Genomic DNA, 16,625 nt, shown 5'->3' with positions numbered 1-16,625 from the left:
CCCAGGGCCTAGAACAATGCCAGGCAGAAGGTAAGAGTATAATAAACATTTATTGTTATTGGCCTACAGACATTGAAAATATTAAAAGAGTATATAGCAAAGAATACTTTTTAAGAGAAGTAAATTTGAACATCTAGATGAAAAGGGTAATTCTCCCAGAAAAATTTAAATGACTATGCTTGTTCAAGAAGAAAATGAAAAATTGAACAAGCTAATTTCATGGGGAGGGAGAATTGAAAATTAAAGTTGTAGTTACAGGTTACGTCTTCTTCAGCGCGTCTCTACCAATTCACTCTCCACTAACAGGATATGGGCAGTATCATTTCTCCACACGCTCACCAATGCTTTTCGTTTTTTTAAACATTTTCCTTTGTTTTAATTGATTGAAATCATTTCCAGTGTTCTACTCAACTTTTTAATGTGTGCCATTTCTAATTTTTTGTTACTATAAAACACACCTAATGAAAATTTTTGTGTCTGTTCTTTTGACACAGACATGAGAATTTCTCTAGAGAAGATAGGAGTTTTTCTCCTAAAACCACAGTGTGCATGTGGCATGGCCAGCGTGAGAATGGTCTGAGTAATAATATTATGGGTATTAGTACTATCCCTTAGTATTATGGCGAGCCTGGTCTCTGAGGCCGCTGGCCCCTGATATTGGAACGGAAACCCATCCCTCTCTGGCTTCTTTATCCCAGTTTGCAGCTCAGATTTGGCTCCAATGCCAGGCTGCCCTCGGAGACAGTGAGAGAGGAAAGAGCTGCATCTGGGGGTGGCCTCGGGTCGTCTTGGCCAAGAGAGTCCCCAGGTAGGGAAGTAGACAGAGTGAATTATGATACCACTATGGCAGAAAGGGCAGCAACATGGTAGAAACAAGATTAGGGGACAAGGACAGCCCAGTGCCCGGGTGAGGCAGAGGGTGGGGATGCTGTGAGGAGAGCTGTAGGCACAGGCTGAGTCAGGGGACACGAGGGTGTCAGGAGAGGCGGGATGAGCAGGAGGAGGAGGAGTACGCTCATTTCTCTTCTCTGGGAGTAGCGAGCTCACAGGTGGCTGTTATTCCCGTTAGTTGGTGAACTGGTATGAGACTGGCCTTAAATCAGAATAGGAAGCTCTAGGTGTGACGGCGGCACGGAATCCAGACACTTAGCTCGTCATGGTGGCCGTGCGTCTACTACCAGCTCAACCCCGACAGAAGGATGGAAGGCGCAGGGGACCACCTGGAGGCTTGTACTCACCTGAATTGCTGGGGTGCCTCGCCTCCCAAGATGGTCCAGGTGGAGAGGGCCGACTCCTCTTCTCTGGGGGCGGGGGGGTGGGGGTGGGGCAGAAGAGCAAGATGGCAGGACAGGAATTAGCCCTCAAAGAGAGAGTTTTTTTCATGTGAGTGAAACATTTTAGAAAGGAAATAACATCTAAAGAGGATTTTTTGGAAGTTTAGCCACGTAAAACCCTTGACGTCCCTGGAAGGCTGCCAGCCAGGATGGGCATGACTTGGCCTCAGTCAGGCTAACTTCATCTCCTTTGATGGGCTTCCTAAATGAGGATGCTAATGACTCACCCAGATGAAGGAAGAGAAGGTGGGAAGGGGTAGGAGGAACTGGGCACATCCTAGGAGGTGAGGACACCTGCAACCTGCCTGTGGGGGTGGTCACTCTCTTAGGCGCCATCTGGGTCCTAGAGGGAACCCTCCCACTGCCTCCCCCATTCTGAGTGGGGAGCCTGTGTCTGGGCTCCAAAAGCAGTGAGGGGAAGCAACAGAAGGTCGTCCTTAGGCCAAGGCCAAGAAAAAAAACTTAAGTGGTGGTGTAACTTTTAAGCTCCAGCTATTGCTCATGAAATCAGCGAGGCGTTTTGTCTCCCAAAGGGAAACGTCTCTTCAAGTTAATGAGAATTTACAGTACATGCTTAGCGTTTGCCTGGCACGATTTTAAATAAACATTGTAAAGCTGCCTTTACAGGATGGAAATGGTGCCAAGCCTGGGGCTCACACCAGCTCTTCCAGGCGCTCGGTTGCTCAGAAGGAGTGGTGGACGGCTGTGGGTGGAGGAGCTGTGGGTCGGGGTAGGAAGGGACATGGGGAGGGCACCGGGAGGACTCTGGTGGGCACTGACGACAGTCTCACCTGCTGAGATGAGGAAGCCTGTGCTCTGTCGATGGACAGGGGCCCTCGTTCGGACGCCTGCTGCACAGCACAGCAGCTACCTGACCTTGATGAAGTTAGACTAGAAAACTGGGTCGGGGGAGGACGGTCTCCTCTAGGACCATCTTAAGGATTAAATGATGTAATGGAATGCCCTACTCTGTGCCCGGCACATGGTTGGCACTAGATAAATGCTGATTCTTTTCTGTTCTAACCTTGGGGCTGAGAAGACAGAATCAGAGTGGGTCTTCTTCCCATCGGGATGACCGGAACAGCTAATTCAGGTCCCAAAGTGCCCGAAGCCCAATCATCCCCAACTTCCCAGGGCTGTGTTTGTGTTCGGGGCCACACTCCCCAGGGCAGCCCCCAGAGCTGGAGAGGCCGCCCTGCCTGCCCCCAGGCCCACCCCATCCCGCGCTGGGCGCCTCCCTCCCTGTGTCTCCCTTCCCAGCTGGCTTTGATCAGACCCTCATTGAGCCAGTTCTCCCTCTCCGTTTGTCCTTGTTTATGTTTCCCTGCAAACAAATGTCATGTCTTTCCCATAGGGCTTCTCTCTAGTCAGTTTCTTTTAACCCCGTGTGGACAGGAGCAGGTTTCTGCTCTTCCCCCCAGCGCCGTTTTCTGTACCCACTGAGCCACATGCCATCCGCTGACCCAGAAGCTGACACCAGTCCTGATGCCCTGGGCTGAGGGACGTGCCCACTGGACCTGCTGTGGAGCATCCTAGGGGTGAGTGGGCAGGAGGCATGTGGCCTTGCAAAATCTTGCTTGTGGGCCTGTATTTTATTTTAGTTTCATTAGTATTCGAATAAAACCAGAAGTAAATTAGTGCTTATTTTCTTCCACGTTTATTGTAAGGTTGAGGGAACCCCTGTTCTGAAGATAAATGTTGTCCACGTTTTGGTATGTATCTTCCCAGACCTGACGTGTGTGAGTGTGTATATATACATACACTAGGTTTACATAATTGGGATCGTACATTCGGTATATGTTTTTACTTACTATATTGTGAACACGTTTTTCCGCGTTCTTCATGAACTGCGTTATATTCCTTTGTTTTAGTTGTCCCATGATTTATTTAACCCAGGGCTTCTCAAAGTCTAGCAGGCATCCAATCTATCATCGGGAGGACGTATTTCAACACAGATTGCTGTCTGCACTGGGGTGGGACCCAAGAATTTGCATTTCTGACAAATTCCCAGGTGAGCCTGGTGCAACCAGGTCAATTTAGCTCAACCCCTTGCCTGGGACACAAGTTGCTTCTGAGTTCAGGAGTATAGATAATGCTGTCTTGAAAATGGGCCAGCGAAATCTTGGCACACCCTGAATTTCTTTCAGGATAAATCTGTAGAAGTGGGACTGCAAGAAAGTGTCACCTGTTTAAAGTTGTTGTGACATATTGCCAGAAAGTTTGCTTCCATTTAATTTTCCCACCAGAGTAGACCAGTTGTGGATCTTGTGTTTATTTAATTCTTCTTCTTTTTTTTAATAAAACGTGCCCACCTGACCTAGCTAATTTTGTCCAGAAAGCTGGATTCCCATCCTACAGGCTGTGTGACCCCAGAACACCGCCCTCACTGCTGAGGCTCAGTGTCCTTGTCTTTTAAAGGAGAAAGAATATCCCTTTGGCCACAGTTCTAGATTGCTGTGAGGATCATAAGTTGATGGATGGGGTGGGGGTGCCCTTTCTAAATTGCGACCCTCATGCAGATGGGAGGGTCCTGAGCACGTCTCTGATGGATTAAAATACAACCTGCATTGTGGAAACTTCTGGGAACTTGGAGTTACTAGGGGGAACTTGCCTAAAGGGATTGTCTTCACAGCCGGAACTGTGGGCTCTGGTAATCGCCCATAGGAACCTGCGGTGGTGTGATGGTAAATATTTAACAATGGATCTGGCGTGGGGGTCATGGTGGGGGGTGTAGGAAAGGCGTGACTTTAGACTTTGATCATCACCATGGTGTAAATACTCCCTCCACGCCCTCTTAGAAGTTGCCAATGTTGTCATAAAACGTAGGAAAATAATTGGGAATTGATGAGTTCTAAGTATTTATTACTTTTGTGTCTAATATAATTGATTTAATTGTAAGTGTACATGATTTTAATTTTGATAATGACTGTGTTTAACCACTGACTTGCAAAAAATTATTGAAAGATTTAACAACGGGCTCTCATAGCCAGTACTAGCTGGCCCCAGCACACCGCTGGACGCCCCTCTGGGCCATGAACTCATTGAAAATGCAAGTTACTTTTCTGTCCACATTGACTTCATTTTTTTTTTTTCCCCGAGGCCGATTAGCCCCAAGCTGCCAGTCCTCCTCTTTTAGCTGGAGACGATTGACTCTGAGCTAACATCTATGCCCATCTTCCTCTACTTTACATGTGGGATGTCTCCCACAGCATGGCTTGATAAGCGGTGTGTAGGTCTGCGCCTTGGATCCCAACTGGCGAACCCTGGGCCACCAAAGCAGAGCGTGCGAACTTAACCGCTGCGCCACTGCGCTGGCGCCTGACTTAATTTTTCACATTTGGCTGAGGGCTGCACACCATCAATACGAATTATTTTGGTTCCAAATGTTTGGCATTTGTATATTAAAATAATCCAGTACTAGGCTTCGCCAGAACTGAAATTTGGGGTCCTGCTAAGACGCCTGGCTCTCATGCGTGTGGCCAGGCTCCCCTGTGCGTCTCGTGCAGAAAGAAACCCGGTGATCTGGGGGAAGTGGGCTTTGTTTCCAGAACCTCATCAGGGAGATCTTGAGAGATCAGTTTTCAGTGGCTGCTGTTCCTGCCTTTTAACTATCTTAGTGTGGTTTTATTGTGATCAGTTTAATTTGTTGTGGGTTGCGTGGTACATCCTACAGGGTGACCGCTCCTTATAGCATTACTAATGTCTGTGGCCTGTAATTTCCCAATAAGCCGACTTGAATTTGTGTCTATCTTGCGGTTCAAATAAGAGCCTTCATACCTCTTTCACTAGGCAGGTAAATAATATAAGCATTATTTTTTGGCCTGTTCAGTGGTATTTCACTGTCATGTACCACAGTCTGTGAATTTGTGCTATGTAAATAAGCTATCCTGTGTTGTATTCCATAAAGTAATAATAAATTCGCTGGGTCGTTTTCAAGTTCCAACCCCTAATTCTTGGCCTTGGGTTCCTTTCTTGGGAACTTTCCTGTGGGAATTTTGCACAACCTGATCCAGCCTGCCCAGAAGTCCCGCACCTTACCCCTACTTCATTCTCAGAGGTTCTGGGATCAGCCACAAGGCTTTGGGAGGTGTGCTAGAGGACGGACAGTGGCTGGCCTTCCCAGGGCCACCTCTGCCATCCGTTGAGCAACAGCATCATCTCACAAAAGAGAGACTTTCTCTGAGGGACTGGAGGGGAAGGAGCTAATCTTAAGACAAGGCCCTGTAATAGCTCTTCTAGTTGTGGGGATGGAAGCAGGTCATCTTGTTTCTGCTTGCTCTGGTTATCTGTGAGCGCATGCGCGGCTTTCCAGCGGTTGTTGCAAATGCCCTGGATGTGAGCTGAAAGCTGCATGGGAGTACGGCCAGCACACTTAGAAACCGTGGGAACTCACTGTTGATCTTTGGGGTTCTGAGATCTCAACCTCCAAATTGGAGCTATGCTTCCAGAAGGTTCCCTCAGGATGAGTTAGCAACTAGTGGCCTGAGAGCTGTGTCCGGGGTGGCCTGTGGCCAGCACATTTTGGACACAGAAAAAGGGAACACCCAGCCTTTTCCCCAGGACTGCGAGCCTGGGTCTCTAAGAACGTGAGAGGGGAGTGACCAGCTGCTAGGATCTTGGAGCTCCTGGGTCACATTGTGTGGCCTCCAGCTGAGATGTCCTTCCTCCCAAGTGAGATCACCCTTCGGAGGAAGCATACGTTGGAAAAAGATTCTTTTGCATCCTGCAAATCTGGTTGAACATTCGTGGTCCCGTGGAGCCAGAGCTGGGCAGGAGGGAGGCAGGCGCTGGGCCAGGCTGGGGCTCTGAGGCCTGGGGCACAGCCACCGACATGCCCGAGGGCCCAGGCGGTTCCCCGATGACAGAGAAGGCCTAGGCTATTTGTGTGGGCGTCCTGAGGTTGAGGTCAAAACCCCGAGACAGCTCCAAGCAAACCACGGAGAAGCAGCAGCCTGTTATTAGCCTGAAGGAAAACAAAAGCACAGCTCCCTTCTCCATTCGTCTGGGGAGCCTGAGGAAGCTCTCTTCATCTTACATTTCTCTGTGGCTGAGTTTTTCCTTCCGTGGTCCACTGACTCACGTCTTTTTAAATAGTCACATGAAGCAACAGAAAACGAGCCCAAAAAACAATACTTCCCTACTCTGATCCTCAACTTGTCTGACATCTTCTGGCACTTTCCCTTCAGAGTTAGCATAGGGCTGAGGCCATCGATGATTCCTGGGGGCTGACCTGCACTGGGGGAGACTCTGTACCCTGGAGCCCACTGGACACCAGGCCAGCAGCATCTGAGCAGGTCCCCACTTCTTCCCCTCCCTCGGGTGCCAAGTCTAATGATAGGGGTTCTTTGGGGGGCAGTGGCAGGGTGATTGGCAGCCCCTGGAGGGGCCCTATTTTCTATTGTGAAGAAAGGAGTGTTGCCCACTTGAAACTCTTCACACAGTGGCCGAGCCACAGAAAAGCCGTGACCAATGCACCACCCCAGGTGGCGTCAGGCTCCCGGGCCCAGTGGACGGGCTATTTCTGGATGCTCATCAGATCTGGATGAATGATCTGATTGCCTAGATGGTGGCACAAGCCAGGCTGTGGCGTTTGAAGGGAAGGGAAGCGAGAGGTGGCGTCTCTGCTTCCTGCCAGGCCTTTGGCTGGTTTGCTTCCTGTCAACCCTTTCCCGGCTGAGAAAAACAGGGGCTGGGAAGAGCAGAGTTTGGAGGAAAAATTAAGACTGGAAAAGACTCCAGGCCTTCTTGATGAGGTTTAGGGCTCACATGCAACGTGTGAAACGAGTTGGCCAGCAGTCAGAAATCCAGGAAAGTGCTGCTCTGGTCCTTTGGGGGTTTTGCACACCGACCCTGCTGGCTGCAGCGATGGAGCACAGAAGTTCTTGGCAAGGCTGGAGAACCAGCTGGAAAACTGCGGGGGCTGGGGCACAGGGGGCTGGGCGGGCCTGGGCCCATCCATCCTCCTCTCCCTTCCTCTGGGAGGGCAGCAACCGTGTCTGGGTGGCCTTAGCTAAGTATCTGAACAGAGCCAGAGGAGGGGCTGGGTCAGAGGGCCTTCCCGTGGACAGAAGCAGTCCAGAGGCCACGTGAGCGTGAAGGAGAATTGCACATCTTGGCTGGAGCTTTCCTCTAAGCCGCTCCCTGGGAAGCAGCCCATGAGGGCAGCCCTGGGGCAGCCTGGCACAGCAGCCCTGACTCCAGGCCCTCATCCCTCCCACCCACGCCTCACCCAAAGCCCTGGGTGCCTTACCTCCCTGCATAAAGTAGGGTTAACTGTGCCTCCTGGCGGGCTTGTCGAGACGATTAGAAAGAACATATGTAGATTCTGGGAGAATAAAGGCGCTGACCCAAGTAACTTTTGGAAAATGGTGTTTTGACTAGAAACTGTAAGGCTAAAGGCCAAAACAAGTGTAGATAAACCTTGTAACATAGTTGGTAAACTAGTTTCCCCTGGGGGTGCAGGTTAACAATTCTGAAACAGCTCTACAGGAATACTGGGACTGAACAAATAAGTACCTGGATGGTGGGTGGTGGGAGCCATCCTCCCAACTTGTCCTGGGGGAACCACAGTGCTCAACTGGACCAGGAAGGAGCACTATGGTGCTGACGCTGGTCAGTGAGCTGTCTCATGGAACATCTTTAAACAGTAAAGGGAAAAGCAAGTCTGTTGAACTACTATGGCTATGTAACAAAGTGCCCCCAAACCTAGTAAAAGATGGATGTTTTACTTATGTAGTTTCTGGGGGTCAGGAATTCAGGCAGGGCAGATGGTTGAATTCAGAGGGGATGGCTAGTCTCTGCTCGAAGACGTCTGTGGCCCCAGCTCCAAGACTCAGAGGCCAGAAGGCAGATCATCTGAAGGCTTGTTCACTTGCACATTTGACAGTTGGCTGGGACCCTTGCTGGGGCTGTCGGCTGGAACACCTCCGTGTGGCCTCTCCATGTGGCTTGGGCTTCCTCACATCATGGCTGCCAAGTTCACAGGAGAGTGGAGACAGGGAGCCAGGAGGAAATCATATTGTCTTTTATGGTCTAGCATCAGAAGCCTCGGAGCATCACTCCTCTGCATTCTGTGGGAGGAGGCGCTTCCCAAATCTGCCGAGAGAAACCACGTCTCTAGACGGAGGAGTGTCAGCTTCACGTTGTAAGAAGAGTGTGTGGGGTGAGGGACGTACTGGTGTGGCCATCTTTGGAAAATACCGTCTCCCAGAGCCCCACCCAGTCCTCCTCCTCCTCCCCGAGATCACCAGGACTCCCAGTTGGGGATTGTTGTCTTCAGACCTCTTCTGTGCCTTTACGTACGTAGACACACAGAACTTGTGGGGCTTTTGTTGGGGGCGGTCAGCATGTTTAATTTTTATATCAGTGGGATTCCCTTGCATCTTGCTTTTACCACGTGGAGAGGGGCGAGCATGTTTAATTTTTACATCAGTAGAATTCCCTTGCATCTTTTTTCGCTTAACACGAGTTCATTTATTAGTTATGTAGAACTCTTTCTCTGTGTTGCAGTACAGTATTCCACAGTTTGCTTATGCTGTGATTTATTTAACCATTTCTTTGTTTTCGTGGACCTTTGAAATGTTTCCTCTTCTTTTTTCTATTGTAAACAATACTGCAATAAATATTTCTCTCTGTGCTATTTTGTGCACACAGCCTAAAGTGTGAATGTTTCCCAGGGAAGAAATGATAAGTAAACTGCTGAGTGGAAGACCATACACCCACTTGGAACTTTAGTGGTTTCCATCAAATTTCCTTTGAGGAATGCGAGTCACATTGTTGCCCGTAGAGGGTAATAGGGCTCATTTCCTCGTGTCCTCATCAGCACTTAGTTCTGTCAATCTTTCTAACTCTCACTTACCTTATGAGTGAGAATGATATACTGTATATCATGTATTTTTAATTTGTAGTTTCCTTATTCCATTAAGTTGAACATCTTAGATGTTTATCAGCCATCTGCATTTATTCTCCCGGGAATCGCTTGTTCATTTCCTTTACTGAACAGTTCATTTCAGTTTCACTAAAGAGTAGAGACATGCAAATCGAAACAGTGAGATTTTTCTAAGCAATGGAGTAAAAGAAAAGATGACAAAGCTTCTCAATGCTTGCCAAGATTGATATTATTTAAGTTTAGAAAAGCCACTCTATATTTATGAATATTAACTTCTATTTTCTTTCTAAAGATTTTTTGTTAAAACACGACCCTGGACCACAGGAAAATATTCTTAGTTGTTTTATATGAGGGGAGACCAAAGTTGATTTTTTTAAAGTGAATAAAATTTTCCAGCATCATTTAATGACTGAGTCTTTTCCTCTCAGCCTTTTGTTATTTACTTTATCCCTTAAAAATATGAATATATAATGTGATCTTTTTCTGGGCTAGCTTTTATCTTCCATTTTTCTACTTACTTTTGCTGGTACCCCCTTGTTTTTATAAGGCAAGCCTCTGGATTTATTTGGTAAGAAAGGACACATTTACAGTATTTCCTCTTTCCCCCAGGGAACGCTGCCTCTTCATTGATGCAAGTGTGACTTTTCATCACCCTGTACAGCTCTGTGGTGTTTTCCTTCACGTAGGGGCCTCTCCTTCTGGAGAGGAATATGTTCTTGGGTGCTGGCTGGGTGGGTGGTGGTGAGGTTACTGCTGGAATATTGGGATTACTTTCAATTCATCACCTTTTGGAACTGTCTAGAATTTAGGATCTGGAGGAGTTGGTGAGGCTGAGCAAGTGTTGGAGGGAAAAGGTGAGAAGTGTGTTGGAGGAAGTGTGTTCAAAAGCCAGGACACCCCGGAGCAGAGACAGACGCAGGTAGGAAGCCATGCCAGAGGAATCTCGTCTAGAGGGAGGTTTGTGCTGGGGGAGAAGTGGGTGGGGATTCAGAGTCGTGGGGTGAGAACCAGCCCGTGTCGGGGCCACAGAGGCCGAGCTGCAGAGAGAAGGCGGCTCCGCTAGGAAGGCAAGGAAGGCGCGCCCTTGTCAGCAGCTCCAGGTGTTCATCGTTTATTTATTCCTTAATTTGTCAATTATTTCTCGAGTGCTTGTTAAAGAGTCAAACATCATCCTAGGTACTAGGGAAAATGAACAAACTCTCCTCACGGAGCTTACACTGAAGGAGGAGGTGAACATGGAGAAGCCCATTATGCACACACATGTTATAGGGTCTGAGCGTGATAAACTCTACACTGAAAATAAAGCAGGGCAAGGCGACAGAGAGATGGAGGGCTGGAGCGTGCTGTTTCTGTTAGGGAGTCGGGGCAGCTGCCCTGACAAGGTGCTGTTTCAGCAGAGACTGAAGCGAGAGTGATGAGTGAGCACATGGGATGAAGAAAGGCGCTCCCAGCAGAAGGAAGAGCAGGTGTAAAATCCCTGGGGTGGAGCATCCTGGGGTATGTGAGTCTGAGCTGAGGAAGGGGCAGCTAGCGGGACAAGAGGTGAGAGAGGGCCTGGGGCTCCAGGCCGTGGACGGCTGGAGGCCTAAGTGAGGCAGGAGAGGGGAACTGTGGACCAGTGGGAAGGAGGCAAGATGTTCGGTCACCCGCTATTTCCCCGGTACGAAGTGGGCTCATTTGCTGTCTAGCCATGAAAGTGTGAATGCGGTATGTGTGGTTAAGTGAATATGGTGTGAATTTGTGTGTTGTATGTGTGAGTGTATATTGTGTAAGTGTGTGTGCATATGTATGTTTGAGTGTACGGGTGTCTGAGTGATTAGCTATGTGTATGTCTGTGTGAGTATAGCTGTGTTTATACGTTTGTAAGTGTCTATGTGGGTGTGTTTAGGTGTTTGTGTCTTTGTGTGTCCGTGTTTTGTGTTTGTGTGTGTCCCTGACAGTACACAAGGCAGAAAAGGTCCCGAGGGGAGATGAGATCCCAGTGGAAAGCCTCTCCTGGAGTCCTGGCTGAGTCTCTGTCCTTGCCATGGGTCATAGAACAGACCATTGTCACTGATGAGGTCACAGAATGCCAAGCTCCTAGTGACCCCCGGGCAGCCAGCGGCCGCTCGGGCCAGGCCAGTGGAGGGCTTCAGCACAGCCCGAGCCAACTCTCACCAAACAGCTGGAGCACCGAGGCCCCTGGGCGCTGGTGTCGAAACATGAAACGCCACTTCACAGACTACAGGGGAGAACAGTCAGCGACGGATGGGACCACCCTCAGCTTGACCAGCCCAGGGTCCACGGAGGAGAGCACGGAAGTGTGCTGGCCAGGTAGGTCAGGAGAAAGAGTGCGGCCAGGTGTGTTTCCTGGGAGGAAGGCACGGGAGGTGGGGGAGCATCGGGTCACCCCTTGGTGCTTTTACCAAAGTGTTGTGCTGGCCACAAAAATGGATGGTGGGTGTGACGAAGGCCCTTGTGAGTACATGAGGTGCTCTCGGGAGGCATGAGGATGAAAGTGTAAAATGTATATCATAATATATTTTAATATGCATTGGAAAAAACAGCATTGATATGTCAACCCTGTGATTTCAGAATGACATAAAAAATTCCTTTATAGTAAATTGATTAAAGTTCATCTAGAACGCCAATTTGAAGACCACTATGAAGTCACTGTGGGCAGCACCTATGGTGACGCTGGCTCTTGGGGCCGAGTGCCTGGCATCATCTCTGGATCCATCAGTCATTTAAATGCTCTGTGCCTCTGTTTCCTAATCTGTCAAATGGGAATCATAGCAATGCAATTTCTTAGGGTTTTATTTGTTTGAATATTCAAGGAGTTAAAGCACGTGGAGTGCTTGTAGGGTGATGCGGATACAATGAGTCGGGTAAGACAGAGGCACAAGACAAACGCTGAAGGGGAAGGTGGGGCTGGAGGGCCTGGCCACAGCACTCTCCTTGCGTTGCTTTTTAAATTATCTCTCTTGAGCTGTGATTTACATACACAAATGTCACCAATTTTAAGTGTACAATTTGAAGAATTTTGACACATGTGCTTTGTGTCCACCACCGTCATCCTGATGCAAAACATTTTCATCCTCCAAAAGTTCCCTTGTGACCCTTTGAACCTTGCCCACTGCCCCAGCTCCTGGTAACCCCTGATCTGTCCTCCCGCCCTATAGTTTTGCCTTTTCTAGAACGTCATCTAAATGGAATCACATACGATGTGGCCTTTTGTCTCTGGTTGCTTTCATTGAGTAGAATGCATTAAGGATTCACTGATATTTTGTGTGGATCAGCAGTTCATTCCTTTTTATCAATGGATAGGGTGGCATTGTATGGATGTACCACAATCTGTTTATTCACTAGCTGATGGCCTTTTGGGTTTAGTCAAGTTTTCAGATAGTACATTCATAAGCTATTTGATCCTTGTTTTCATATCCATAACTCCTAGATGCATCCGCCTATCTACACGTTATTTGATCTTTGTCACTGCTGCATGAGGTAGCCGTTATTGTCATCCCCGTTTTATGGGGAAACAGATACAGGGAGGTGATGGCACCTGCCCAAGGGCCCCAGGAGCCTGCCCCCTTTCAGAGCCCTGAAGGTGAGTTGTGGCACTGTCCCCTTGTGGGGCACTGATGAAAATGTCTCTCCTCCTCTCAGGGACCGTAAAGAGGGAGGAGGCATCTCCGAGGCCCAGGTCACCCTGTCTCCATGAGGAGGACATCTGCTTCGTCTCCAGGGCACGGAGGATGCTGAGCTGGAGCAGCTCCCCGTCGTCTCAGTCCTCCTCCGAGTACCAGTCCTACTCGCAGTACCAGTCCTGCTGTTCCTGCGCGTACCAGGAGGACGCTGCCCAGCAGAGTGTGTGTGCCTTCTACACCCACGTGCAGACCGTGCAGGGCGTGGCTGTGGCCTGGGAGACCGACACCGGCTTCGAGCCGGTCAGCAGGAAGCCCCGCATCCACGAAGCCGAGTTCACCAAGAGGCAGAGAAGGAAAGGCTCCTCCTTTGAGATGGCTTCCAACACCGACCTGCACTGGGACCTGGAAGCCAGCAAGAATGGCTGCTGCCCGGAGCCGGAGGAGGCAGAGCTGCTGGTGCCCCTGGAGTGCTGCGTGCAGGAGCTGCGGGACACTCCCGACTGGCTGGTCACCACCAACTACGGGCTGCGCTGTGTGGCCTGCTGCCGGGTGTTCCCCACGCTGGAGGCGCTGCTGCAGCACGCCCAGTACGGCATCCAAGAGGGTTTCAGCTGCCAGATCTTTTTTGAGGAGATGCTGGAGAGAAGGCGGGCCCGGGACCAAGCGCAGGAGCAACAGCTGGAGGAGGAGGAACAGAGCCCTTCGGACAGCAGTGAATATCCGAGGTACCACGTCGAGGTCGAGTCCCTTCCGTCGCAGCAGCAGAAGCAGTGAGCTGCAGGTGATGAGCCCAGCTCTGCCCTCACTTCTGTCATCTCCGTTGCTCCTTCCCCAGCCAGCAGGACCAAAGCCACCAGGGCAGGGAGTGAGGACGAGGGCCGGGGGAAGGAAGCAGAGGAACGTAGAGCTGGGAGGGCCGTGAGAAGTGAAGGGGAAGGAACCCTTCCAAAGGGCACAGCACTTCAACCAGAGTCCATTTCAAACCTGAATCCGAGGAGGAGATCCTCGAGCGTTTCTGGCAGCGGCCGCGAGATCGGAAGGCCCCAAGCGTGTGGCCACAGGGATTTCTATTTTTGCTGGTGGATCGAGCAGGTCATGACTGGCAGGAGAGCCAACTGCAAACGAAGCTTCAGCCCTATTTTTTTCATTGTCAGGAACCCATCCTATGCCCTACTTCTATGTCTTATTTTAGTGGGATTAAACTTGAAAAACTCAAAATTTAAGACAACGACTCATTGCGTGAACCATGCCGCGGGTCCACAGTTGGACACACAGGAAATTCCCATCTCTGCAGGTTGCATACTAGCACAGACACCTGGGGACCGGCAGAGGCAGAGATGGGTGCTGGGTGAGTCTTGCTGACCTATGAGTTCACACGTCCACTAAACCTTTAAAAATGTCGCTACAAAATTCATCTTCACCCTTCTATCCATTCCCAGCTCAGGGGGCTGCATTCACGCAGGAAAATCCATGGATGGGTCACTGTGTGTTAGGTACGCTGATGAAACATACCCTAACCTGCCAGGGAGAGGCAGTTAGAGCAGGCAATTGCAAAGTAAGGGGACGAATCACACGAAGGAAGTTTGGGGAGCCCAGAGGAGGGCCCCAAACTCATGCCGGTTGATGGGGAAGGAAAACTTTCCAAAAGAGGCGATGCTCACAGAAACTCGGAAGACAGGTGGCATTAACTCGGCCAGGTTTACTTGGGCACTGTTGACATTTTAGGCTGAATGGTTGTTTGTCTTGGGGGTTGTCCTGTCCACTGTAGGGTGTCTAGCAGCATCTCTGGCCTTCATCCACCAGATGCCCGGAGCATCCACTCGGCCACAATTGTGACCATCAAAAATGTCTCCAGACATTAGCAAATGTCCCCTGGGAGAAAATCGCCCTTCAGTTGAGAATCACTGAATCAGACAAAAATGAGGATCTTAGAAGGGTGAATGACACAGTATGTTTGGGAAATTGCCAGCCACTTGGCCTGGATGGAATGCTGGAGACGTTTATCCTTTCATATCATCCAGAGGATTTAAGTGCCTATGTGCCAGGCTCTGTACTGGGCACGGGGAATAAACCATGAACAAAACAGGCATGGATGCTGCTCTGTAGAGCTTATGACCAGTGGGCCTATATATATGTATGTATGTAAAATTAGAAATAATTATGAGAGTACCCATTTCATAACCTACAGGGCCCTCTGTGGCCCAGCCTTTGCTAGCTTCTCCATCACCATTTCTTAGTATTCACTGCTTCAGTCACTATGCTCCTGTCCTGTTGGCCTTCCTTCTTTCCTTAAAGACTCCAAGCTTTCATACCTCAGAGCCCTTGCACTTGCTCTCCCCTGTAAGTGGAACACAACCCTTCTCTGTCGCTCTTGTGACTGACCCTTTGCTCATCTTTGAGGGTTTGGCTTTGTCACTTTTTCGAAGGGGCCTTCCCCCATCACACTACCTTAGCGTATGCCTCCTTCTAACTGCAGATGGTTTTAAGAAGAGAAGAGACGTGATCAGATTCAGGTTTTAAAAAGCTCACTCTGGTCGTGTGTGGAATATGGACTTGCATAGTGGCAAAATAAGAAATGGAGAGCACTTAAGAAGCTGTTGCAGGAGTTCAGGCAAGGGATGCTGTGGCCTGGATAAGGCTGGTCACAAGCCAAGAGAGTATTTCCTGGGTGAATTCAGGACAAACTTGGGGAACACCCTGGAGGGTTTGGGGATGAGTGGATGTGGGGTGGGGGAAAGGGGCTCAACAAGGTGGACCCTCAGGATCCTAGCAGGAGCCAATGGTGGGTGGTTGCACAGGAACCAATATAGGGAACTTTGGAGGAAGATCAGTCATGTGTGTGTGCACATGTGTTGTTTGTGTGTGCACATGCATGTGTGAGTGCATGCGCGCACATGTATATGTGTGCATGGGTCTGTGTTTGGACGTACAGGCCTAAGGGCTGGGAGTGGGGGTGACAGAAGTCAGTCAGGACATGTCTGACTCTAAATGCCAATGGTGGACTCCCAGATAGAGATGTTGCATAAGAAGTGGTTTAGGATTTAGAACTCAGAGGACAAGTCTGGACTGGAGACGGAAATGAGGAAGCTAACAGCACTTGGATGGTGCCCTATTCAAAACCACAATAGTGGGTGGACAAGGCTCACCAGGGCCCTGGAGTTGAGTTAGACAAAAGAGTGTGGCAGTGAAGGAAGGAGAAACTAGGTGGGACGCATTTCTTAGGAGTTTTCTTCAAAGTCAACAAAACTAAGAGTGTTTCGAGGAGGGGTGAGCAGTGTCAAACGTGGGAGAGAGCGGGAGGGAGTGAGGACGAAACGTTTTTCGTTTCATTTGAGGCATGGAGGTTGCTGATGGCTCTGGGGAGAACAGTCTCAGGGGCTGAGGGAGCCGACGGGCACGGATCAGTAGTGGGCACAAGATCATGCACATAAGACAAGCAGAGACAACTCTGCTGGTGGGTTTGGTTAAAGAGCAGAGCAACCATGGTTGTAGCTAGACAAAAGGAAACTAAAAAAACCCACAAAGATGGGGGGGGAGAGCAAGTTTATCTGCTAATGGCAATGATCCCTTAGGGAGGGGGAGACGAAGAATGCAAGAGAAAGCAGGGAGGTCTGAGGAGGGGGTCAAGCAGGCAAGAGAGGGCTGGATCCTGAACAGCTGTGGTCAGTATGTTGTGTGTGTGTCTGTCGGGGATGTCTGTGTGGGGTTCTAGAAAAGGGGAGCAGCAGCCAGCAGGTGGGCACTGCCTGGGCATGGGGCCCTGAAGGAGGAGGGGAA

At 49.7% G+C, this 16,625-nt stretch overlaps 1 protein-coding gene across 1 annotated transcript; it reads left to right on the top strand.

The window, feature by feature from the left end:
• The first annotated feature begins 11,020 nt into the window (after positions 1-11,020).
• On the top strand, positions 11,021-13,754 carry FAM170B (family with sequence similarity 170 member B). Its single transcript, XM_046654925.1, has 2 exons — positions 11,021-11,535; positions 12,868-13,754. The coding sequence occupies exons 1-2, from the start codon at positions 11,193-11,195 to the stop codon at positions 13,620-13,622; spliced, it is 1,098 nt and encodes a 365-aa protein (XP_046510881.1). The 5' UTR covers positions 11,021-11,192; the 3' UTR covers positions 13,623-13,754.
• Positions 13,755-16,625: the final 2,871 nt, after the last annotated feature.

Source organism: Equus quagga, chromosome 2, assembly GCF_021613505.1.
Source record: "Equus quagga isolate Etosha38 chromosome 2, UCLA_HA_Equagga_1.0, whole genome shotgun sequence".
In the NCBI taxonomy this organism is placed as follows: Eukaryota; Metazoa; Chordata; class Mammalia; order Perissodactyla; family Equidae; genus Equus; species Equus quagga.
This window is presented reverse-complemented; position numbering and strand designations above follow the sequence as displayed.